The following is a 27,579-nucleotide window of genomic DNA, read 5'->3' as shown; positions in this document are numbered from 1 at the left end:
GCAACTTGTCATCACACAGTTTCCTATCCAGGAGGCTCAGGATGGATGACATGGGGTTCCTCTGTGAGGTAAGAAGCGGGCCAGAAAAGCGGCTTCATTTATTATATACCAGCTCGAGTGGAAAAGATGCTCTGTGTCTGCCCCCATGTCCCTTTGCTGGAAGGGGATCACTGAGACCAGCAAGACCCATGAACATCAAGTCAGCATGGGGCATTCCCCCCAGTGTAGGGGGATCTATCCAAACAGGATTGCTTGGTTTCTAGAGATAAAAGGCACGGGAAATGCCCAGCAGGGCAAGCCAGCCTGTGCTCCAAGCAGGAGGCTCATGAGAGATTGCACGGGAGATGTCATGCCTCAAGAGCCAGCATCACAAGCTGAGCCCATTTGACTGACAGTTGTCTCTGGCTTTTATCCCCCAGGACATTTTCAATGCTGTCATCAAACAAAACCCCTTCCTCGTGTATCAGCTGCCCTGCTTCTGGAATGTGCAGCTGTCAGACCACACCCGCTCCGAGCAGTGCTACAGAGATGTGTCTGACCTAAAGGTAGGATAAGGAAAGCCCCGGTGGGCATCAGCTCACCCCCCGGGTAAAGTGAGGTGCCCAGCAGTGGCAGAGGGAACCTGAATGGGGCATGAGTGGCTCGGAGCCTGTGTGCAGTGTGGGGAAAGAGAGAAGGGTGCAGGAGAGCAGAATGAATGTGCTTTTCTTCTTTGTTTGGTTCCCCACCCGTCTTGTTTGGGCTTTCTGGAAAGCATAAGGCCTCCCAGCACAAGAACCAGCTTGTGTGGTTATGTTTCCTGCCACCTGCTGCTGGCTGTTTGGGTTCATGTCAGCTCCCCAAATCCAATCATTTAATTCAAACAAAGCATTTAGGGAGGGTCTACTCTGTAGATGTTATACAGCCAGATGCTGTAGATATGGATATGAACAATTTATTTTCTACTTTCAAATCAGTCTTGGCAGAGAGGAACAGAGAAACAAGTAAAGAAATAAATGTTAAAAAAAAAACTGACAGATGCTATGATAGCTATCCATGAGGTGAGCTGTTGAATAGTTATATGGATAGCTAGGGCTTCCCTGGTAGCTCAGATGGTAAAGAGTCTGCCGGCAATGCAGGAGACCCAGGTTCGATCCCAGAGTCAGGAAGATCCCCTGAAGAAGGGTCTTGGAGAAGGAAATGACAACCCATTACAGTATTCTTGCCTGGGAAATCCCATGGGCAGAGGGACCTGGTGGGCTATACCCCATGGGGTTGCAAAGAGTCGGTCATGATTGAGCAACTAACACACATATATGGATAGCTATTTATGATAGCATAAATTTCTCATTCAACCCCAGGGAGAAGGGACAGTGACAGAAAAGCCTTCACTGTAGTGTCTCCAAACACACCCGGTAGGGCCTAGCATTAGATAAAGAAGAAGGGATGTATCAGTTACCTACTGCCATAGATAATGCTGCATAACAAGCTGTTCTAATAATGGCTTAAATCATTGATTTAATCATCAATTAAATCATTAATTGTAGACAATTTAGTTGATCAGTCTAAAAGTTGGCTGGAAGATTGTCTGATAGTGGCTTAGCCAAATGTCTGTGGTCAGCTTCAGACCAGGAGTCTGGCGGCTAGCGCAACTTGCTTCTCCTCTAGTACCTACTGTGTCCCATCACCTGGCCAGTCTAGCTTGTTCCACAGCAAAGCAGAGGTAGAAAAGGAAGCCCTCGGGCACATAAGGAAGCCTGAATCCTTTTAAGGCTGCTGGCCTCCCATGTACCAAAGAATGCTGGCATCCTATGTACCAAAGGAACTGTGGGACTGAGCCCAGAGTTAAGCGGTGTGTCAGAATTCCTTGCTGTGGAACATATACACGATGGAGTATTACTCAGCCATTAAAAAGAATACATTTGAATCAGTTCTAATGAGGTGGATGAAACAGGAGCCTTTTCAGTGAAGTAAGCCAGAAAGAAAAACACCAATACAGTATACTAACGCATATATATGGAATTTAGAAAGATGGTAACGATAACCCTGTATGCGAGACAGCAAAAGAGACCCAGATGTATAGAACAGTCTTTTGGACTCCGTGGGAGAGGGCAAGGGTGGGATGATTTGGGAGAATGGCATTGAAACATGTATAATATCATATGTGAAACAAATCACTAGTCCAGGTTTGATGCAGGATACAGGATGCTTGGGGCTGGTGCACTGGGATGACCCAGAAGGATGGTATGGAGATGGAGGTGGGAGGGGGCTTCAGGATGGGGAACACGTGTACACCCGTGGCGGATTCATGCTGATGTATGGCAAAACCAATACAATATTATAAAGTAATTAGCCTCTAATTAAAATAAATACATTTATATATTAAAAAAAAGAATTCCTTACCTATCGTTGTGAAAGAATGAAAGAGTGAAGAGCTGACTTCAGCTATTAAATGACTGCTTAACGATTTAACCTAGGCCTGTCTGACACCAAGTGTGTTTGCCCTCTGGCTGTAACAAAGAGGAACAAGATACGTGTATCCATAGGGAGTTTATTTCATTAAAAATTTATACCCATCGCCCAGGTAACAATGTGATAACAATAATTGCAAGTTATCAAAAGGAAAAGGGGACCAAACCTTACTTTTCTAATAAGTCAGCCTTTTCTTACTGACTTTTGGGCCGTGTCTACATTATGTGTGTGGTCCATGTCTACATCGTGTGCATGTTATGTCTTATTTATGGTCACAATATACATGGAATTTTATACTTTTCCATTACATCGCCATAACTGATACTTATAGTTGTTTCCAAATTTTTGCAAATATAAATATGTTAAAATCAACAGCTCAAAGTTCACACCTTCTCAGGAGTAAGATCACAGAGTCAAAAAGAAAGAACTGTTTTTTTAAACGCAGTTGAAGTTCATTGCAAAATATTTAAAACAGAAGTACTTGCATTATTCATTCTTTCAATCAGCATTTATGCAATTCGTTCAATAGGCCATGTACTTCATAGACATAAGGAAAACAGATGAAATGCACATTTTCTAAGAAAATCATGAACAAAAAGTTCAAAGGGGAGGAAAGTAAAAACAGCCTTATAAAGAACACTTAAATATGCTGCATAAAATTTTTTTAATGTTTTGAAGGCATAGTTGATCAGTTCATATGGTAAATGAAGTAAGCAGAGTCCAGAAAACAATGATAACGTGTAACTCCAGACTGATAAAAAGCAGCTACATGTGCTACTTGCTGGGTATTTGCTGATTCTTGGTGGCTGGGAGCCTGGTGTCAAGGTAGATAACTGTATAATTATTTGTTCAAACAAGGGAATGCTATCGTGAGTTGCATGGAATAATAGTTGTCTTTCACCATCTCCCAGAGTTTGCTGAAACTTATGTCCATTGAGTCGATGATGTCATCCAACCATCTCATCCTCTGTTGCCCCTTCTTCCTTGCCTCAATTTCTCCCAGTATCAGGGTCTTTTCTAATGAGTCGGCTCTTTGCATCACGTAGCCAAAGTATTGGAGCTTTAGCTTCAGCATCAGTCCTTCCAGTGAATATTCAGAACTGATTTCCTTTAGGATTGACTGGTTTGATCTCCTGGCTGGAGATCCCTTGGACTCTCAAAAGTCTTCTCCAGCACTGCAGTTTGAAAGCATCAATTCTTCAGCACTCAGCCTTCCTTATGGTCCAATTCTCACATCCATACATGACTATTGGAAAATCATAGCTTTGACTATACAGATCTTTGTGGGCAGTGATGTCTCTGCTTTTAAATATGTTACCTAGGTTTGTCATAGCTTTTCTTCCAAGGAGCAAACGTCTTTTAATTTCATGGCTTTAATCACCATCTGCAGTGATTTTGAAGCTCAAGATAATAAAGTCTGTCACTGTTTCCATTGTTTCCGCATGTATTTGCCATGAAGTGATTGGACTGGATGCCATACTCTTAGTTTTCTGAATGTTGAGTTTTAAGCCAACTTTTTCACTCTCCTCTTTGACTTTCATCAAGAGGCTCTTTAGTTCCTCTTCACTTTCTGGTATCCTCTGCATATCTGAGGTTACTAATATTTTTCCTGACAGTTGACATTTGCATGATGTATTCTGCATATGAGTTAAATAAGCAGGGTGACTGTACACAGCCTTGCCATACTCCTTTCCCAATTTTGTTGTTCTGTGTCCAGTTCTAACTGTTGCTTCTTGAACTGCATACAGGTTTCTTAGGAGGCTGGTAAGGTGGTTTGGTATTCCCATCTCTTTAAGAATTTTTCACAGTTTGTTGTGATCCACACAGTCAAAGGCTTTAGTGTAGTCAGTGAAGCAGAAGTAGATGTTTTTTCCAGAATTCCCTTGCTTTCCCTTGTATGATATAAGAAATTAAAAAAAATAATAATACTGAAAGTAGGTTAGGAGAACAAGAGGTTACCAAAAATGAATAGGCCTATTTGGATCAACTAGAACTTTTAGAAGTGAAAAATATAATTATTGAAATTATAAATTAAATGCATATGTTAAGCAATAGATTAGTGCCAGCTGAAGAGAGATTTAGTGAACAGGAAGAAATATCTGAGGAAATTACCCAACCCAGCACACTGGGAAAAAAAGATGGAAAAACAGAGGGAAGATAAGATACTGGGATGTGTCTAATTAGATTATAGGAAAGAAATAAAGAGAAAAATTGGAAGTGAGGCATCACTGGATGCGATGGTGACTGGGAATTTTTCAACTGTTAAAATGTGTCCATATGTTTTCTGAACAGTTTAAAGAGAAAGGATTTTGTTTGCAAAACACAATAAATAAATAAAGAGAAAGCCATGTTTAGACTTACAACAGTGAAATTTCACTGAGGTAAAGAAAAGTGGTTTTAACAATAGCCAGAGTGAAAAGACAGATTCTCTACACAGCAGTTCCATGTGTGATGAGACTTCCAAAGCAATGGATGTCTGAAAAGAGTAAAAAGAATACCTTCGACGTGCTGAGAGACAATAACAACACATTGTATACCCATGAAAACAATCTTTCAAGCATGAGAGAGGAATATCCAGATGAGTAAAAACAAAGAGGATTTACCATCAACATACATATGCAAAGCAACTTCCAAAGGGTATGTTTTGGAGTCTGTTGGAAAATGGTTCCACATTCAAGAAGGAATGTTGAACAAGCAAGTTAGAAATGTATCAGAACTCTAAATAGAGTTTCTAAATGATAGCAATAATAGTAATAATAATGCTATGGCATGTTGGTTTAAAAACATTATACCTAAATTATCAGAAAATGACAGTGTGTAATCAGGAAGGAAATGATGAGAATTAAAGTACTCTGACGACCCAGAGGGATGCTATGGGGAGGGAGGAGGGAGGAGGGTTCAGGATGGGGAACACATGTATACCGGTGGCGGATTCATTTTGATATTTGGCAAAACTAATACAATTATGTAAAGTTTAAAAATAAAATAAAATTTAAAAAAATTTTTTCAAAGTAAAAATAAATAAATAAATAAATAAAACAACTCTTGGTAGGAAAATAAAATTTTATAGAGGAATAGAAAACAAATTCCCCCTCACCAGTATACGATTCTCCTATTCATCTCATACATCTAAATACTATGATTAATTTCTATTATGTCCACACAAAATTTTCTGTAATACACATGCATATCTTTATATGGACTTTACTTGCTAGTTTAGTCAACATAATGCCTTGCTACTTTCTCTTTGTTATATATTTATGTGTGTGTTTGTTTGCATATGAAACCTTTCTATATTAGCACTCTCTCACATTTCAAGTGATTATTAAATAAATATAGACCTTATGAAAATAAAAATAAATAAATAAAGTACTCTGAAATTATTGCTTTATTGAAGAGGGTATGGGATAAGTTAGAACTGTATGTATGAGCTTCCCTGGTGGCTCAGATGGTAAGGAATCTGCCTGCAGTGCAGGATACCTCGGTTTGATCCCTGGGTCAGGAAGACTACCTGGAAAAGGAAATGGCTACCCACCCAGTATTCTTGACTGGAGAATCCCATGGACAGAGGAGCCTGGCAGACTGCAGTCCATGGGGTTGCAGAATTGGACAGGACTGAGCGACTAGCATTTTCACTTCGCACTTTGCACTTAGCACTAGCCTATGCATGCTAACATTTCGAGATTAAGCTCTCATAGAATTGAAAAAGGAGGTGGGATGGTAAGGAATAAGAAAAACCAAACAACCAAACAAAACACCTCAATTATTTAAAAGACAAATTAGATTTCAAGGAAAAAAAAAATAAGTGAAAGTAAAACTAGGGAGAAGTAGAAAACAAAAAATCAAGATGATATAAATAAGTCCAGATATATTGATAATCAAATAAACTAATTTTGCCAGTAAGAAGATAGGTTGTCATATTGAATAGGAAACAATATCCAACATATGCCATTTACAAAAGATATGCCTAATACAAAACAACTCATTAAGTTTGACAGTAAAAATTTTGGAAAGACTATCAAGCAGAAATTATCCCAAAGGAAACTAGGTAACTATCTTGATATCAGACAAAACATTGGTAGGCACAGAGATTGTCACAACTTAAAAACGTAAAGTACATCAAGAAGATATAAGAATTCTAAACTTGTGTGCCTGTCATGCTGTAGCATATCTGTATGCAAACCTGAATAGAACTCCAGAGAGAAACTGACAAGTCTGCTATCATAGTAGAATATTTTAACATACCCTTTTCAAATTGAAAGATCAGACATGAAAAAAATGACATATATTCTTCTCAAACTTACATAGGACATTTATTAAAGAGTAACCACGTATTAGACCATAAAACAAATCTCAGCACATTTCAAAGAATCATACTAAACCATACGTTCTAAACAGAAATCATAATTGAAACTGAAAAGTACTTAGAACTGAATGAAAATAAAAAGAGTACATGCCAAAATTAGTGAAATGAAATAACATACAGGGAAACTTATAGCCTTAAATGCTTATAATAAAAGAAAAGCCTGAAAATTAACCCAAGTATACAACTTAAGATGATATATGAAAAACATTAGGATAAACTCAAAGTTAAAAAAGGACCAGAAATTGATCAACAAAATCTTCAACAAATTCAAAGTTGGTTCTTTGAAAGACACCAATAAAATAGACAAAGCCATGGCAGGATTCATTGAGGAAAAACTAGAGAACTCACCAATAAATCAATCAGTAGGCACGCATGCAATTTCATTCATTCATTCATTCTCCACATGTTTTTTAGCCCAGTGAATCGTCTGAGTTTTAGGAATACAACAAAGATTAAAGCATACAAAAGCCTCGCACTTATGGGGCTTTCAGTCTAGGAGATACAGCAGAGTTATAGGGGATAATATGAGAATACTGTGAACAAAATTATGTCAATAAATTTGAAAACTGTGAAAGGAACATATTCCTAGAAATGTATAATTTACTAAAACTGACTTAAGGAAAAATAAAAAGTCTGGATTATTTTCTAGTCATTAAGCTTCCTTACAAAGAGAGTAGCAGCCCTAGATAGTGAAAAGTTGTTCTACCAATTTTTTTAACCAAAAGATATTTCCAGTTTTAAGTCAACTTTTCCAGGGAATAGGAAAAGAGGACACTTTTTAATTCATTCAGTGAGGTCAGGCTATCCTTGATACCAAAACCAGTCAAGGAGATTACAAAAAAAAAGAAAATTGCAGGCCTACCTCATTCATGAATATTGATGTAAAAATCTTAAGCAAAATATTAGCAGACTAAATCCACCCATGTATAAAACAGATCATACATCATGGCCAAGTTGGGCTTATTCCAGGAAATCCAAAAGTGATCTAACACTGAAAAAATCCATAGCAGTCATTTAGCATGTTAATAGGTTAAAGGAGAAACACTGTCTGGTTATCTAAATAGATGCAGGAGAATTATTTGATAAAATTAAATATTTGTGACGAAACCTCTTATGAGTAGTATCTACTGAAAACCTACAGCAAGCTTTTGCTAAAGAGCTGTGCTAAAAAATGAAAAGAAAACAATAGGAAGCCCAGAAACACCCACACATTTATGAAAATTTGATATATGACATTATATGAGACATATATATGAGATGGCATTGCTGGCCATTGGAGAGAAGATGTAATCTTCCATAAATGGTGTTGAGACACTTGATTATGTATGAGAATCAAGAAAAAATGAAAATAGGTCCCTGTCTCACACCATACACAGAACTTATTCTGATAGAGACTTAAAGGCCAGAGGGCTTCCCTGGCAGTCCAGTGGTTAAAATTCCACGCTTTCACTGCAGGGGGCACAGGTTCAATCCCTGGCCAGGAGACTAAGATCCCACATGCCAAATAGCACAAACAAAAAAATAAAAAGTGAAAGGCCAAATTAAACATTTATTTTTAAAAAACTGGAAAACTAGCCTATTACCTTAGAATAGGAAAGAATTTACTCAGGAAGACACCAAAAGTCATAGTTACTCAGTTGTGTCCAGCTCTCTGCGACCCCATAAACTGTAGCCTGCCAAGGCTCCTCTTGCCGTGGAATTCTCCAGGCAAGAGAATGTTTTAGCATTGTCCACTGGAGTGAGTAGCCTTTCCTTCTCCAGGGGATCTTCCCGATCCAGAGATCAAATCCAGATCTCCTGCATTGCAGGCAGATTCCTTACCGTCTGAGCCACCAAGAAAGCCCAAGACACCAAAAACATATATATCAAAATGAAAATGTCAGTGAATTCAACCACATTGAAATTAATAACTCATCAAAGTGGTATCAAAAAGAGAAAACAAATAAATAGTTGCAACATGTAGCACTAACAGTTTAGTTCAGTCGCTCAGTCGTGTCCGACTCTTTGCGACCCCATGAATCGCAGCACACCAGGCCTCCCTGTCCATCACCAACTCCCGGAGTTCACTCAAACTCACGTCCATCGATTCAGTGATGCCATCCAGCCATCTCATCCTCTGTCTTCCCCTTCTCCTCCTGCCCCCAATCCCTCCCAGCATCAGAGTCCTTTCCAATGAGTCAACTCTTCGCATGAGGTGGCCAGAGTACTGGAGCTTCAGCTTTAGCATCATTCCCTCCAAAGAAATCCCAGAGTTGATCTCCTTTAGAATGGACTGGGTGGATCTCTCTGCAGTCCAAGGGACTCTCAGGAGTCTTCTCCAACACCACAGTTCAAAAGCGTCAATTCTTCGGCACTCAGCCTTCTTCACAGTCCAACTCTCACATCCATACATGACCACTGGAAAAACCATAGCCTTGACTAGATAGACCTTTGTTGGCAAAGTAATGTCTCTGCTTTTGAATATGCTATCTAGGTTGGTCATAACTTTTCTTCCAAGGAGTAAGCGTCTTTTAATTTCATGGCTGCAATCACCATCTGCAGTGATTTTGGAACCCAAAAAAATAAAGTCTGACACTGTTTCCACTGTTTCCCCATCTTTTTCCCATGAAGTGGTGGGACCAGATGCCATGATCTTCATTTTCTGAATGTTGAGTTTTAAGACAACTTTTTCACTCTCCACTTTCACTTTCATCAAGAGGCTTTTTAGTTCCTTTTCACTTTCTGCCATAAGGGTGGTGTCATCTGCATATCTGAGGTTATTGATATTTCTCCCGGCAATCTTGATTCCAGCTTGTGCTTCTTCCAGCCCAGCGTTTCTCATGATGTACTCTGCATAGAAATTAAACAAAGGACTAGTAAACAAAGTATAGAAAAAGTTTTAATTTTTAAGAAAAACATGTAAAATCTATAGAATCATTTCACAAAATTGCAAAGAAGATGGCCAATAAACACTTGAAAGAATGGACAACCTTTTTGTTAATCAGGGAAGTGAAAATTAAGACCACAGATAACTGGAAAAGTGATAGTAATACAGTCTCATTTATCAGTAGGAACACTTCTATACTGTATTTTTTGTTATTTGAGTTTCTTATTTCTAGTGTTTACCTTGACTGTTCCTAAGTTTCACTGGTGATGAAGAATGAAATAAGTACTCTTTTTTTTTTTTTTAACATTTATTTATTTATTTCACGTGGGACCTTAGTTCCCCAACCAGGGATCAAACCCAGGTGCCTATATTGGAAGGTGGAGTCTTAACCACTGGACTGCCAGGGAAGTCCCTCTCCTATAGTGTTAATGCAAGTTTCAGTTCAGTTAAGTTCAGTCACTCAGTCATGTCTGACTCTTTGCGAGCCCATGGACTGTGGCACCCCAGGCTTCCCTGTCCATCAGCAACTCCTGGAGTTTACTCAAACTCATGTCCATCAAGTCAGGGATGCCATCCAACCATCTCATCCTCTGTCGTCCCCTTCTCCTCCCGTCTTCAATCTTTCCCAGCATCAGGGTCTTTTCTAGTGAGTCAGTTCTTCACATCAGGTGGCCAAAGTATTGGAGTTTCAGCGTCAGCATCAGTCCTTCCAATGAATATTCAAGACTGATTTCCTTTAGGATGGACTGATTGGATCTCCTTGCAGTCCAAGGGACTCTCAACAGTCTTCTCCAACACCACAGTTCAAAAGCATCAATTCTTCAGCACTCAGCTTTCTTTCTAGTCCAACTCTCATATCCGTACATGACTACTGGAAACACCATAGCTTTGACTAGATGAACCTTTGTTGACAAAGTAATGTCTCTGCTTTTTAAATATATTGTCTAGGTTCACATAGCTTTTCTTCCAAGGAGCAAGCGTTTTTTAATTTCATGGCTACAGTCACCATCTGCAGTGATTTTGGAGCCCCAAAAAATAAAGTCTGTCACTGTTTCCATTGTTTCTCCATCTATTTGCCATGAAGTGATTGGATCGGATGCCATGATCTTAGTTGTCTGAATGTTGAGTTTTAAGCCAACTTTTTCATTCTCCTCTTTCAGTTTCATCAAGAGGCTCTTTAGCTCTTCTTTGCTTTCTCCCATAAGGGTGGTGTCATCTGCATATCTGAGGTTATTGATATTTCTCCTGGCAATCTTGATTCCAGCTTGTGCTTCCTGCAGCCCGGCATTTCACATGATGTACTCTGCATATAAGTTAAATAAGCAGGGTGACAATATACAGCCTTGACATACTCCTTTTCCTATTTGGAACCAGTCTGTTGTTCCATGTCCAGTTCTAACTGTTGCTTCCTGACCTGCATACAGGTTTCTCAGGAGGCAGGTCAGGTGGTCTGGTATTCCCATCTCTTTCAGAATTTTCCACAGTTTCTTGTGATCCACACAGTCAAAGGCTCTGACATAGTCAATAAAGCAGAAATAGATGTTTTTCTGGAACTCTCTTGCTTTTTTGATGATCCAACTTTTGATGATCCAGATGTTGGCAATTTGATTTCTGGTTCCTCTGCCTTTTCTAAATCCAGCTTGAACATCTGGAAGTTCATGGTTCGTGTACTGTTGAAACCTGGCTTGGAGAATTTCGAGCATTACTTTGCTAGTGTATGATATGACTGCAATTGTGCAGTAGTTTGAACATTCTTTGGCATTGCCTTTCTTTGGGATTGGAATGAAAACTGACCTTTTCCAGTCCTGTGGCCCCTGCTGAGTTTTCCAAATTTGCTTGCATATTGAGGGCAGCACTTTCACAGCATCATCTTTTAGGATTTGAAATAACTCAGCTGGAATTGCATCACCTCCACTAGCTTTGTTTATGGTGATGCTTCCCTAAGACCCACTTGACTTCTCATTCCAGGATGTCTGGCTCTAGGCAAGTGGTCACACCATCATGTTTATCTAGGTCATGAAGATCTTTTTTGTATAGTTCTTCTGTGTATTCTTGCCACCTCTTCTTAATATCTTCTGCATCTGTTAGGTCCATACCATTTCTGTCCTTTAATTGTGCCCATCTTTGCATGAAATGTTCCCTTGGTATCTCTAATTTTCCTTGAAGAGATCTCTAGTCTTTCCCATTCTATTGTTTTCCTCTATATCTTTGAACTGATCACTGAGGAAGGCTTTCTCATCCCTCCTTGCTCTTCTTTGGAACTCTGCATTCAGATGGGTATATCTTTCCTTTTCCCCTTTGCCTTTGGCTTCTCTTCTTTTCTCAGCTATTTGTAAGGCCTCCTCAAACAACCATTTTGCCTTTTTGCATTTCTTTTTCTTGTGATGGTCTTGATCACTGCCTCCTGTACAATGTCATGAACCTCCATCTATAGTTCTTCAGGCACTCTGTCTATCAGATCTAGTCCCTTAAATCTATTTCTCACTTCCACTGTATAATCATAAGGGATTTGGCTTAGGTCATACCTGAATGTCTAGTGGTTTTCCCTACTTTCTTCAGTTTAAGTCTGATGGAAGTGTAAGTGGATGCAATCCAATTGAATAAAGACTTTGGCACCATCTTGTAAAATTGGAGTTGTGCTGTTTTACAACCTAAAGCTTGGCTGTAATTGGTCAAAAATTGAGATGTGGATGACTTCCTGCTAAAAGGAAACAGAGACGGATGGAAGTCAGGTCCCGTGTCCTCATAGTAAATGACGTTGTTTGAGTAGGAGAAGATGTGGTGGACTTAAACTCTCAAGTTGTATTTACATATCAAAAAGAAAAACATGAAACTTCCACTAAAATTGGTGCAACTAAAAACCTTGGCAGACCTTAAAAAAGAAGGAAATTATGACACAGGCTTTAGCATTGATGACCTTTGAAGACGTACTCAGTGACATACTCCAAACACAGGGCAAATATTGTATGAGTCCACTTATGTGAGATACCTAGAATAGTCAAATTCACAGATACAGAAAGTAGAATAAGGTTCCCAGGGGCTGGGATGAGGGGAGAATGTGGAGTTAATGGGTGCAGCGTTTGAGTCTGGGCTGCTGAGAAAGTCCTGGATTGGGCAGTGCTGGTGGTTGCACCACTGTGCAAATGCGCGAAGGGCCCTGAACTGTCCTCTTAGAAACGCTTGAAGTGCTAGCTTTTATGTATATTTTACCACAGGGAAAAAAAAATTATAGGGGTGGAAGGAACTTGGCAAGTATCCTATGAAATTGGTTGTTCCTAGAAGGATTAGTATGAGCTTCATTAAAGAAACTCTATGGGAGAGGTAGAGGGTGGGAAGATTTGGGAGAATGGCATTGAAACATGTAAAATATCATGTATGAAACGAGATGCCAGTCCAGGTTCGATGCATGATACTGGATGCTTGGGGCTAGTGCACTGGGACGACCCAGAGGGATGGTATGGGGAGGGAGGAGGGAGGAGGGTTCAGGTTGGGGAACACATGTATACCTGTGGCGGATTCATTTTGATATTTGGCAAAACTAATACAATTATGTAAAGTTTAAAAATAAAATAAAATTTATAAAAAAAAAAAGAAAAGAAACCAGTCCTAAGCCAGTATATTTGGCATGATTTCTGAATAGCTCTGTATTGGCAGCCAGTTGTGAACTTTCAGTTTTGACATTTTATAGATGCACTTGGTCTCCAAATGTGTGTCCCGTCTTCCCCCCACGCATGTACCAGTGTGCTCATGTTCCAGTCTTTACTGGAGTGGTACTATACGCCAGGCACTGTTACAGGTCCTCATAATGCTGCAGACAAAGCCACTGGCAACATCCAGCTTAGGCATTGATGCAGCAAATTTGATTTTGCTTAGTGGTTGCTTCATTATTTCACTTGATGGGTTCAAAGTGACAAATGATTTGTGAACCCTCTTTGGCCGCCTCTTCTGTATGTAAGTAGAGGAATTTCCATGATATGACAAAACCACAAGAATGATTTAAACCAAGTTTATTCATCCATATCTTTTTAGATAAACCTAGAAAAGAAGTCATTTTATCCACTTACAGCTTATCTCACAAAGGCTGCTGCTGCTGCTGCTACTAAGTCACTTCAGTCGTGTCCAACTCTGTGCGACCCCATAGACGGCAGGCTACCAGGCTCCCCCGTCCCTGGGATTCTCCAGGCAAGAACACTGGAGTGGGTTGCCATTTCCTTCTCCAGTGTATGAAAGGGAAAAGTGAAAGTGAAGTCGCTCAGTCGTGTCCGACTCTTAGCAACCCCATGGACTACAGCCCACTAGGCTCCTCCGTCCATGGGATTTTCCTGAACCCTGAAATACAGGCCATATATAAGAAGAGGAACTGCCCTGGAGTAGGGGAAGAGAATTAAGGGATGAGGGAGAGAGATTGGAAGGTCTGAGCCCCACCTTCGGGGTCTTATCAGAGTTTGAACATTGATGAGGAGCCTAAAGAGCTGGTCCAAGAACCCAGCATGTCTGTAGGTCCTTTCAGGCCAAGCTGGGCCTCAGATTCCAGTTAAAGGTGCAACTTTGATGTTTTCTTTCTTCTTCCACCCTCTTCATTCATTCATTCATTGTGTTCACCATCTATAAAGAAGCTCCTGTTTGCTGATTATTATGTCACTTCCTGGGGAGTATCTAGGGTACCCTGAGCTCTGCTCTCCATCAGCTTACACTCTGTTCCCCAAAAGGGTAGCCAACCTGAGAAGCCCACCGGTGGGACCCACAGGCTCCTGAGCTGGGTCAGCTGATGGCAAATGTCAGTTTAAGCAAGAACCATAAAAATATGTTAACCTGACTGTCCTTTAGGGCAAACCAGGGCCGGGTCTTTTTGTGGCGGATTGTGCAGTACGACACTCATGTGACTCTCCTCCTGGTCCTCTGTGGTTTTCACGGTTCCTTCAAGTTAAGCAAGAACTTAAGGACCTTCACAAATCAACTGAAGAAGAGTCCTGGATTTTTGCATTCCCTCCACTCTTTTACGCTCATCTCACCCACACCTCATCTGACTTTTTTTTTTTGTCATTTATTTTTATTGAGTTGTTCCAGAATGTTTAACTTGCCTTTCATGGAAATAGTGACTCTCACTTAATTCAAAGAATGTTAATTGCATTTCCAATCACATTTGAAGTAGAAGTAGCGTAGAAACACATTTGGTAACAAATGCGGCTTCCTCCTGGTAGTACGGAGCTCAAGTGTAGGAGATGACAGGCTCCCACCTCCTGCTAGAGCAGGGTTTACCAGCCTTGGCATCTAGCCTGCCCTGGATGTCAGCTGACAACTTTGTGCTAAGTATAGGTTGGTTAAGAGAAGGTCTAAGGGGAGTAATGGTTTCATTGAGGAGGCAGAAGTAGATAGGCTTTTGGAGCTAAGCAATCTTGTAAATTCTAATGACAGTTCTGCCTCTTACCAGTTCTGTCTCTGAAGGACTTGAATAAGTCACTTCACCTCTCAGGCTCAGTTACAAGATTCTCAATAAATTGGAGGCCATTATTCTCGGCCCCATTCTCAGCCAGGCCCCTTGAGTGCTCCATTGAAATGCACTTGACTTTACCTCAGCCTTTTGTGTTTCAAAGACCTTCATTTTTATCTCTTCCATCCTAAAGCTTGATGACTCAGCCTTCCCTGGCTGAGTCTTAAAAGAGAAGGACCCAGAGGAGCAACTTTTTATTCCTTCACCAGGAGTGCAGACTCAGGACACCAGCAAAGAAGCTGTGGGCTGGCTTAAAGGAGGGAGATAGGAAGATATTCTAGGGAACTGTCTGGTCTTTGAGTCTTGAATAGACTGTTTATTAGGTGAGGAAGCCCTAGTCAGAAATAATGGGCAAAGCCAGGAAGTGGCAAGCAGAGGGTCTAGTCCTCAGGTCTAAAGAACCCAAGGTTGAGTAAGCCATGATTCCTGCCCTTGGGAAGGTCACAGACCAGGATTAACCAGTAAGGAAACAGAAAATCCCAGTGCAGCCTGCTTAGTGCTGTGAAAAGGGAAGAAGTGATAGCGTTAGTCACTCAGTCGTGTCTGACTCTTTGTGACCCCACATAGCCTGCCAGGCTCGTCTGTCCATGGGATTCTCCAGGTGAGAATACTGAAGCGGGTAGCCACTCCCTTCTCCAGGGGGATCTTCCCAACCCAGGGATCAAACCCACATCTCTTAACATCTCCTGCATCTGCAGGCAAGTTATTTACCACTAGTGTCACCTGAGAAGCCCAAATTCTTGTGAACCCTCTTTAAATTAAGTGGATTTTTGAGAGCTAACCCTAGAACAGAGACCCTTAGTATAACATTCTCTCCTTGAAAGAACATTTGAATTTGAAGCAGCAGGCACAGATGCTGAATTTTTGAATTGGGAACTGCATGTACTTAAAAAGAAAAACCCTAAAGGCGAGGAGAAAAACCAAGAGAAACCATGCCATCCGTATGGGGAAATGATCTATGTTCCTAGAGGCAATCTGTAGCATTTGCATAAGAGGAGCAGCACATAACTCAAGTTTTAAAACATTTTATAATACTTAGAGAGGTGTCAGATTTCGCATCTTTTGAGGAAGATAAGGGACCGCCATGGATTAGCATCCTGAGCTTGCCTTAGCTAAGCAGACTGCAGTGAAAAATGAAGCAGGGGAAGCCTGAGAGAGGGTAATAAGAATGATGAATGGTGAGGTTGATTTTGGAAGATTGGGATGGATCGAGGAAGAAAAAACAGTTGCGTTGGGGGAGAAGATCTAAAATCTAGAATTACCACCTTCCATCCAGCCCACTCTTTCCTTCAGGCCAGTGCCTGTTTGATTTCATTGCATGACCCACGTCCGAGGACTCGAGTGTTATTGTCTCCATGCACTGCCGTGCTGGTAAACCCGAGGAGTTCTGGGATTAAATATGAGGCAGCTGGCCCCTATCCAAGGAGCCTGTCTTTTGGTACCATCACCCATGCTCATACCTGGGAATCACCCATTCACCCAGCAAACTGGGGAGCACCCACTGTGGGCCAGACTCCAGGGCTGTTACTGGGCTATCTAACCTCTCTGCACCTTGTCCTCATCTGAGAAATTAGGGAAGTAATAATTCTACAGAGGAGATGGAAAGATTAAAAGAAGTGGTACGTTAATATGAGACGTAGTGAGCCTAGCATTCTTTCTTTTTTGCCTTTTGTATTTTTTTAAATTGAAGTATAGTTGATTTACAATGCTGTGTTAGTTTCAGGTGTACAGCAAAACGATTCACTTGTATATGTATGTGTGCGTGTATGCGTATATATGTTTATGTATATATGCACACATATGTATTTTTTCAGATTCTTTTCCGTTATAGGTAATTACAAGACACTGAATATAGTTCCCTGTGCTATATAGTAGGTCTTGTTGTTTATCTGTTTTATATATAGTAGTATGTATCTCTTATACCTAGTATTCTTTTAAAAGAAAAAAAACCACCAATTTCTTAATCCCATTTGTTTTCAAAGAGAAGGATGGTTTTTCACGTGGCAGCGCTAAAGAGCCCCAGCCTATAAAAAGATATTTTCCTATAGCACATCCTAGTTGTGGTCTTTTGTTTTCTTGTCTTTTTGTTTGTCTATTTCAGGACTGTTATTTGACGTGAAAAGGTGCATGCCTGCTGTATTCCCATTGTGAATTGTACTCCAGTCCATTAAAGATAGGTCCTTTGTTTTAGTTTTCTTTTGATATCTGAATTTTTGTTTATTTTTAATTGGAGTATAGTTGCTTTACAATGCCATGTTGGTTTCTGTTGTACAACACTGTGAATCGGCTATATGTATACATATATTCCCTCCTTCTTGAGCCTCCTTCCCAACGCCTTCCCCATCCCACCCCTCTGGGTCATCACAGAACACTGAGCTGAGCTAGGATTCTTATTACTAACAAGCTATGAGTATTGTTTGCACTCTCTCTTGGGGTAATATTCAGTCAGACTAGTAGGCAAAACCAGGTGTCTTCTTCCTCATCCATTCCAATGCTTACATTTCGCAGACCGGAATCAGGGACCCACAGAGGGGAAGGGGCTCACCCCAGGTTAAGCACTGATGGGTGGCCCATCACCTGATGTCTTGACATTGTGCTAGAGAATGGCTCACTCAGTGGAAGGGACTTAAGGTGCTTTTAGCCTTAGTCTTTTGTCTTTCCTCAACACTCACCCATTCTTGGCTCATTGGGTAATTTTTAGAACTTAACTCCTTTGATTGTTATTAAGTTATCCATTGCTGGCTTGGTTACACAAAGCTGATAAAGTTCAGATGCATTTATTCCTGGAAACATCAACCCTAGAAGCCAGGTGATGACCCTTGGAGAGTTTGCCTTGCTATATAGAACTTGGTGGAGCATGTGGCCAAACAGTTCTGAGTTAATGGGTTTTCTTTAAGACAGAGGAGACCTGGGGAGAGGGGATTTCTGTATACTATGTACTGTTCCGAATGCCATATTATAAAATCTTGCACCAGGGAAATCTGACCAATTTTATGGACCCCCCCCCCCTTTTTCCCCCACATATTCTGTGTCAACACACAGAACTGTGACTGTGGAATGCCTTTCAGACAGTTTCCTGAGAAGCCCACCATAAGAAACACTTCCCCAGATACACTGGGCTCTATTTAGAAGGAGAATGATTTTGAGAGAGTGGAGCACCAACTAAGCAGTATTTGTTAATTATGGACATGAGTCACTGAAGTTTTTAAGAATGGAGAAATGATGAGTTTGATAGGGAACAACATTTTACCTAAAAATCCCTATATAAAGAGGGAAACAATTTCAAATATATATTTCTAAAAGCTCCATCTATGTTACAGATTCTTTATAAAAGGAGTTACTTTTACATTCATCACATTTACATTGAAGGTCAGATTCAGGGGCGTATTTTTTTTTTTCCAAAAGCATGAGATAGCATAACACCAACAACCATTTTTTCATAAAAGCAAAAATGTGTGAATCATCTTTACATATACCATCTATTATACTTCCTTTGCCATGAGTTAACTAGTGAAGCTCTACGTTGGCCAGAGGGTTTCATTCTCATTCGCTTGTCATCAGAATGTATTGGAAAAAGTCTGTGATACCTTCAGTCTTTATAGTTACCCAAATTGACGCCATCTATTAATAATAGTACCAAAATACTGATGCGCACGGGCTTCCAGTGTTTTGTTACAACCTTGCCCATCAGTGGTGCAGGACAGGAATTCAGTAAGGGGCACTCCCTCTGTAACTTTTCTTAGAATCCTTTTGTTATTCCAGTTAAAGCAACTGTACCTTCAGTGATTCCACACATGCACTCTCCATAAAACATTATCATCATTGAAGTAGGAATTCACTGCGCAGAATAGAATGTCCTCAGGACATCTTTCCTGTAGCACTCACTGGGGAGTTGCTTTTTGTGTATTTCATTTTCTAAACAGAAGCTTGCAAATAACGTAAGATGATGCATGTTGGAATCCTCTGTACTTTGATTTAACTCTATAGCGAATCTCCCATGTAATTTGTTCTAATACTAGTTTCTTCACGCTTTCATCATCTGTTTTCTAGGACTCTTCCTACAATATTTGCTGACCAAGGAATTTACTTCGTTTGTTAACAGATTATCTTCTGTGTATTTTTCCAGCCATTTTTGCCAAGGCAGGAAAAACAAGTGTTTTCCTTATTGGGTTTTATTATCTTTCATTTTGATGTATGAAATCTCCAAAGAGACTGCAGAACCCTTTTCATGGGGTTTTGGTGAATGTGGCAAAGTTCAAGACTGGCTATCAGAAGACTTAAAACATCATCAAAAATTTATAAAGGCTTATCTTCATATTCTGCATGCTTTGTTTTTAAATGTCTTGCTAATCATGCATCTCTGTACTAATGTTAAGTAATATCTCAAGGCATAATACACACTTGGGGTGAAGTTCTTCCTTAACGATCATGGTTGTAAATTGTTTTTGAAGTAGTCTTGAGGATTTAATTTTTCTTTAACCAATTTCTTGTCAGATCTAATTAGATAGGCATTGCTGTACTTGAAGATGTAGCTAAGAAAGAGCTTGTGTTGGGAACAGAAGTATCAGCTCAGCTGTTTTCTTGCTGGTCACATGCTTGTGTTCTTAGTATGCTCAATCTGTCGTCCCTTTGTAGAGCTCTTTTTTTGTTTTTAATATACACTTTTATTTGGAAGAATTTTAGACTTGAAGAAAAAATGTGAAAGTAGCAGGCAGAGTCCAGTTTTCCCTAATGTTCATATCTTGTGTGTGTGTGTTCAGTTGTGTGTGACTCTGCTGTCCTCTAGGCTGTAGCCCTCCAGGCTCCTCTGTCCATGGAGTTTCCCAGGCAAGAATACTGGAGTGGGTTGCCATTTCCTTTTCCAGGGGATCTTCCTGACCCAGAGAAAGAACCCGCATCTGCTGTGTCTCTTGCATTGCAGGCAGATTCTTTACCTGCTGAGCCACTGGGGATGCCAACATCTTATGTAACAATGGCCAACTTGTCAAAACTGACATACCAACATGGGTGCGTTGCTGTTACTAAACCCTCAGGCGTTAGCTTCATTTCACCAGTTCTACCGTTTATGTCCATAGTCTCATTTAGTCTCTGACAGTTTCTCAGTCTTTTTTTGTTTTTCTTTGATGATTGACCTTGATACTTTGGAGGTGTGAACTGATAAGGTAGTTTATAAATATCCCTCAAATGTGTATTCTCTCGTGATCAGACTGATAAGTTGTATGTCTTTGGCAAGACTGTCTCAGAAGTGAAATGCCCTCCTCATGACATTCTGTCTGAAGGAATCTCATCTCTACCTGTGGCACCACTAAGGTTGATAACCACCTTTTCCTTTTTTTTTTTCTTTTTGAATATTTTATTTTATTCTTTGTGGGTTTTTTTGGTTGTGCTGGGTCTTTGTTGTGGCATATGAGATCTTTAATTGCAGCATATGGGATCTAGTTCCTTGACCAAGGATCGAACCCAAGCCCCCTGCAGTCTTAGCCACTGGACCACCTTGGCAGGCTTCTCTGCTGTAAATTACTGTTTCCCTTTCCTTCTTCCTGTTTCAGAAGTGAGTCATGATACCTACCCCACACTGGAAGTGAGAAAATTGATCTCCGCTTCCTGGGGAGGGGGTGGAATCTACGTATATCATTGGGGTTCTTCTCCAAGGAGTTTTGTCTCTTTCCCGCATTTATACTTATTTCTTAGATCATGAAGTCATATCCCCATGGGCTCATATAGATTTATTTTGTACTTTGGGTTATAATGCAGGACTCTTTTTAAGTCCTTTGTTCATTTTGTGACAGTTATTTTAGCTAAATATTATTGTTATTATCAAGTAATATTCATAAGTGCACTGAAAGAGATATTAGTATGATTGGTAATACACTTAGCCAGGCATATTTGTTCCCAGTACATCTCAACATGAGAGTTCAGGACCCTGCCCTCTGCACTGACACAGTGAGACACGGACACTCCAGTGACAGAGCCCTCCCTGCCTCTCCTCCTCTCTCTGTTTCTTGCTCTCTCTGCCTCCTCTGTCCTGGCAGGGTGACTTCCGGCAGCCTCCGCAGCTAGTATGTAGAGCTTCGTCATTCAACAAATACGGATCGCACGTGTGCTGTGGACCAGACACTGTTCTGAGCACTGATCATACATGGTGAACCAGACAGTGGGGGCTCTGCTCTCCGAAGCTTATATTCCAGTGCAGAATACAGATATCAACTAAGAAAACAAATGATCAAACTGGTCCTTTCAGGCAGGAAAACACTGTGAAGAAATCCAAGCAAGGAAATATAAAAATGACTAGTACTCAGGATCTCAAATTGAAGAGAGAGACCCCTCTCTCCCTCGGTGCCCCTGCAGGGCAACTCTGTTGACCCTTTCTGGGACTCATGCCCGAGAATGGTCTGGAATGTCTCATTGGTTATGCCCTTTGAGTTGCATGCCCTTGCTCTGGCAGGTCAAGCCTGACCAGTAGCCCTGTTATAATCATCGGAAGAAAGCAAGGTCTGGTTCTGTGAAGGAAAGCACAGAGCACACAGAAAATCGACAGCCAGGCCTGCTGGGATCCTGAAGCCAGCTCTGCCTTCTCGGAGTCTCCAAGCAATGACTCAGGGGGTGTTACTAACATTCTACCAAACTGGCTTCTCAACCAGCCTTAATAGCATCCCTCACCTAAAGACTTCATACCTCTCTCTGGAGGTGGAACCTACTTCCTTCTGTCTTCCTGTCCTCAAATCAACAGAGACACCCTGGAGGGCCCTGTGCAGATTCTTTGAAAGTGAGTACAGTAAGTCCTCTACAGACGAACCTTCAAGTTGTAAACTTTCAACAATGTGGACATGCATTTGCATGTCCAGTCTTGTAAGTTAGTTCATGTGTCTGATGTACATTGTTACATGTGTGCATCCTCTACAAGTGGCTGTGCTTTTGTGTCCTGAACAGCACTGTATGCAGTACACCGTATGCAGTATACAGTACTATACAGCAGAAGATATTAAGAAGAGGTGGCAACAATACACAGAAGAACTGTACAAAAAAGATCTCCACGACCCAGATAATCACGATAGTGTGATCACTCACCTAGAGCCAGACATCCTGGAATACGAAGTCAAGTGGGCCTTAGGAAGCATCACTACGCACAAAGCTAGTGGAGGTGATAGCGTTCCAGCTGAGCTATTTCAAATCCTAAAAGATGATGCTTTGAAAGTGCTGCACTCAATATGTCAGCAAATTTGAAAAACACAGAAGTGGCCACAGGACTGGAAAAGGTCAGTTTTCATTCCAATCCCAAAGAATTCTCAAACTACTGCACAATTGCACTCATCTCACATGTTAGTAATGTAATGCTCAAAATTCTCCAAGCCAGGCTTCAGCAATATGTGAACTGTGAACTTCCTGATGTTCAAGCTGGTTTTAGAAAAGGCAGAGGAACCAGAGATCAAATTGCCAACATCTGCTGAATCATTGAATATGCAACAAAGTTCCAGAAAAACATCTATTTCTGCTTTATTGACTATGCCAAAGCCTTTGACTGTGTAGATCATGATAAATTGTGGAAAATTCTGAAAGAGATGGGAATACCAAGGCACCTGACCTGCCTCTTGAGAAACCTGTATGCAGGTCAGGAAGCAACAGTTAGAACTGGACATGGAACAACAGACTGGTTCCAAATAGGAAAAGGAGTACGTCAAGGCTGTATATTATCACCCTGCTTATTTAACTTATATGCAGAGTACATCATGAGAAATGCTGGACTGGAAGAAACACAAGCTGGAATCAAGATTGCCGGGAGAAATATCAATAACCTCAAATATGCAGATGACACCACCCTTATGGCAGAAAGTGAAGAGAAACTAAAAAGCCTCTTGATGAAAGTGAAAGTGGAGAGTGAAAAAGTTGGCTTAAAGCTCAACATTCAGAAAACTAAGATCATGGCATCCGGTCCCATCACTTCATGGCGAATAGATGGGGAAACAGTGGAAACAGTGGCTAACTTTATTTTTGGGGGCTCCAAAATCACTGCAGATGGTGATTGCAGCCACGAAATTAAAAGACACTTACTCCTTGGAAGGAAAGTTATGACCAACCTAGACAGCATATTGAAAAGCAGAGACATTAATTTGTCAACAAAGGTCCGTCTAGTCAAGGCCATGGTTTTTCCAATAGTCATGTATGGATGTGAGAGTTGGACTATAAGGAAAGCTGAGCACCGAAGAATTAATGCTTTTGAGCTGTGGTGTTGGAGAAGACTCTTGAGAGTCCCTTGGACTGCAAGGAGATCCAACCAGTCCATCCAAAAGGAGATCAGTCCCAGGTGTTCATTGGAAGGACTGACGTTGAAGCTGAAGCTCCAATACTTTGGCCACCTGATGTGAAGAACTGACTCATCTGAAAAGACCCTGATGCTGGGAAAGATTGAGGGCTGGAGGAGAAGGGGAGGACAGAGGATGAAATGGTTGGATGGCATCACCAACTCAATGGACATGAGTTTGGGTGAACTCCAGGAGTTGGTGATGGACAGGGAGGTCTGGCATGCTATGGTTCATGGGGTCGCAAAGAGTCAGACATGACTGAGTGACTACTGACTGACTGACAGCACTGTATAGAGTACAATAGTTTAGTATCTTTATTTCAAGCCCAGGATGTCCAGAAGTAAGCATTAACAGCAGCAGTGATGTAGTTGGCACTGCTATACTTTTCAAGGTACTGTACTGTAAGATGAAAAATGTTTTATTTTTTGTGTTTGTTTGTTTTTTATGTATTATTTGTGTGGAAAGTATTATAATCCTATTACAGTACTATATAGCCAGTTGTGTTATTTGGGTGCCTATGCTAACTTGGTTGGACTTATGCACGTGCTCTTGTTCATATGTTTGGATATAGGGGACTTAGTGTAAAGTTTTAGTAATTAATTCCCTCTGCAGGGAACACATAGGGCAGGTCCCCATCCACAGGTCGAGTCATTGCAGAGAAGCCATGTTAGGCAACGTCACAGAAGATCCTTGTGCTGAGTGCATCACTTTCCCACTTCTGGCTCTCAGAGGTCCATCTGGAATTCTTCAGATAGACCAGACAGAATCCAGTTCAAGTTGATTGGTATTCCCATTTTTATAGCAAACAAAACAAAACATTGAACATGATGAATGTTAGAGAACATAACTGAATCTTCTTAGAGTTACGACCCTCCCAGCCCTGAGTATTTTCAAAGCTATCTGCTTTCCTGGTTTGTTTTTTTTTTTTTTTTTTTTTTTGCCTCTCCTCAACCTCTACCACCTCAGGCAGGGAAAAATGAGAAATGTTACATATGACAGACTAGACATGATCAGCTGTAAGACAGGCCTCAGGTGCATGCCCTGGCCTAAGTGTCTACATTTTCCAGATGAGGGAGCTAAGTAATCACTAGTTTGGTCTTTCTTCCCCTTTCCTGGGTAATGATGCATTTTTGTCTGGGGAGAATTTTTTCTGGGACTTGTGAAAACCGAGAAGCAACAGGAACCTTTGTAAAAGGAGGAGGAGAGTCACAGAGGATCTGTGGCTTGTAGTCTTGAGCATCAAGGACACCGTTTTATTTAATAGCAGCTACCTGGCACTTGTCAGGAATGAGAAAAGAGAAGGGAGAGAACTGGAATAGAATCTTTAGCAGTTGATGGTTGGGGAGCAGGAAATGGAAGTGGATTCCGTGGCAGTCAGGAAACACTGACCAAACACTGCCACTGTGCGTGTGGAGACGGGCAAACGCAGGTCTCGCATTCACAGAACCAACGGTCTAGGTTTAAGTACAGCCTGAGGGTCAGCATCACTTTAAAGACAATCCCATGGGGACAGATCACATATATTCCTGAGACTCCTGCACACTGAGTGCCGGTCTGTTTCAGGCTCCACAGCGGACACCTTTCCATTTCTTGTCTCACTGGTCCTCTGAAGCATGTATTGTTATTGATAATTCCTTTTAACAGATTGGAAAATAGAGGTGCAGATATGTTAAGTTGTTTGGATGACAGAGTTGGGAAAAGCAAAGGTAACATTTGCCTCTCTCCCCTGCCTTTCAGCACTCTCCAGTCTCTGCCCAAGGAGTTAAATCCACCTGAGTGTCTGCCTTCCTGCATAGCCCCTTCTTGAGGTTCTACCAGGAGGACCTTCCTCTGGGCTGTGTTGTCTGCATGCATCCTACCGTTCTGCCCCTGGCTCCCTCAACCTGCAGTTTATCCTCTTAAGTCTTATTGCTGATTCCTCTTTGCTTTCCTGTTTTCATCCAGCCTTCCTAGTTGATAAGGTGGCTGTTTCATGAAGTCTAAAACCAGGTTTATTTTGTAATTTAATAAACACAAGTGAAATGCCTTCATGCCCATCAATCCCTCAGCCCTGGTCTTGACCACACACTGAAAGGCAGTTGCTTTTAGTCCCTTTTATAGATGAGGGACTATCTTCATGATACTAGGCAGCCATGTCCAAGCCACCTTGCAGATAAGAGCTGGAGCTGGGACTCGGATAAGGTGTGTGTCTTGTTCTTTTCTAGCATGCATCATAATCCTCAAGATGACAAGGAAAGGAACTTGTGAGACCATTGTCCTTCTTGAAATACCAGACAAGGGAAGAACAGAGGAGTTTAAACTCCTTCAAGAGAAAATGGCAAGCTGTTTGGTCCTTAGACGAAGAAAAGAGAATTGTGTTTCTCCATCCTAAAGCCCACATGAATAGGGCTTTTATAACTGATTTGCTGTAGACAGACAGAAAATGAGGATTATTGAGAATGTCATCATCATGATTTCCATTCTTGAATGAGATTGCAACTACTGAATACTAACTACCTGGCAGGCTGTATGGCACTCAGAAAGAATAATAAGTCATGGTCCCTGCTGGTTCAGAAATTCCTATGCCAATGCTACCAGGTGCAGGAATGTAAATAAATAATTACAAGAGCATGCAATGAGTTCTCTAATAGAATTAAATATAAGAGCATTAAGGAAGGACCCAACAACTGCCTTGGGTGTTATATTACGAATGCTTACAATGAAAATCAGAAAACCCAATTTGTAGTGACTAAAAATAAAATAGGGGGTTTGAATTTCTTGCCTGAGAGTTCTGGTGTAAGCACCTGTAGAATTGGTTTGTAGATTAGCAGTGTGTTGACCTCACAGTCACAGAATGGCTGTCATGGTGCCAATCTTCACATCTCTATTCACAACAGAAAGGTGAGCAGGTAGGAGAATGATATCTGAACCTTATGACTAAGAAATCAAATATATGCTTTGCCATCTCATTTTGAGCAATCCTGGGCCACATGGCCTCCCCTAGCAGCAAGGTAGTCTGGGAAATCAGAGTAGAATCATGATGATTAGCTGGATCTTGAATGAATCGTGAGCCACTCACGGGGGCTAGGGACATTGCAATTACAAACAAAATCAATGTTAGGAATGAAAAATAGGGAAGAGAGAAAGACTGCTCAGAGGCAACCTTCTGACATGAGTCATCAAGGAGAGAATTACAGAAAGTCATCAAAGAGAGAATTACATGAGCTCATCCATGAAGGATAAGCAGGCTTGTGTATGGTAGAGAAGAAATAAGGATATTCTGGGGGCGGGGGGACATATGCAAAGGCACTGAGTCATGGAAGACATGTTCAAGAAATACCAGAAAGTTCTTTTCTCCTGGAGTTAGAGTTGTAATTTTTAAGTGGAACAGGTTTCACTGCCGATCTAAAGAGGATAGTTGTTATTCTGTAAACCAAGAAAGTCAGTGGAGGTTTTGAGACAGAGACCCATTTTCCAAATACTCTTTATCTCAGTAATTTGGAACACATTAGCCCTGTGTTCTTATTTACCTGGCATTTGGACACAGGTTCTGATTTCTTAGCAGTTTTGCACCATCTATTATTTTTATGAGCCCTGTGGGTTCCAGAGGGCTTCCCTGGTGCCTCAGATGGTAAAGGATCCACCTGAAATGCAGGAGACCCAGGTTTGATCCCTGGGTCAGGAAGATGAGGGCATGGCAACCCACTCCAGTATTCTTGCCTGAAGAATCCCATGGACAGAGGAGCCTGGCAGGCTGTAGTCCACGTGCACACACAGTCAGACACAGCTGAGTGACCAAGGCTTTCACTTGTGGGTCCCAAGTACTTCAGAAGTCAAAGTATTGGCTACGCTCTTCCCATAGCCTTATCCTTGTACCAGGGTCTTGTTTCAATCTTTGAAATGCTTTTCCTGCACCCTTGATGGGTGACAGTTTGTTTCTCCTTTAATCACGTTGACTTCCGGGTCTTCTCAGATACTGTTTAAGTTTCCTGGACAGTAGTCAGTTTCCATCAACTTCTCAGGCTTATCTCAGGCTGACTCTAAGGCGGCACATATTTTCAGCCTTTACAGACTTTTCAGATCCAATCAGATCACACCCCTGGGGCCCCTAGTGCCTGGCAGCTTC

The 27,579-nt window shown here is 41.1% G+C and overlaps 1 protein-coding gene across 6 annotated transcripts in view; it reads left to right on the top strand.

Annotated features, from left to right (window-relative positions):
• Nucleotides 1-27,579, top strand: part of LARGE1 (LARGE xylosyl- and glucuronyltransferase 1) — a 609,153-nt gene that overhangs the window by 520,290 nt on the left and 61,284 nt on the right. For all 6 annotated transcript variants that reach the window (XM_019961264.2, XM_070788583.1, XM_070788584.1 and 3 more), the window contains one exon: nt 420-545. In XM_019961264.2, coding sequence (XP_019816823.1) covers nt 420-545 — 126 coding nt within the window. The remainder of the gene's footprint in view (nt 1-419; nt 546-27,579) is intronic.

The sequence above is a fragment of the Bos indicus genome, chromosome 5, assembly GCF_029378745.1.
Source record: "Bos indicus isolate NIAB-ARS_2022 breed Sahiwal x Tharparkar chromosome 5, NIAB-ARS_B.indTharparkar_mat_pri_1.0, whole genome shotgun sequence".
Classification (NCBI taxonomy): domain Eukaryota; kingdom Metazoa; phylum Chordata; class Mammalia; order Artiodactyla; family Bovidae; genus Bos; species Bos indicus.
This window is presented reverse-complemented; position numbering and strand designations above follow the sequence as displayed.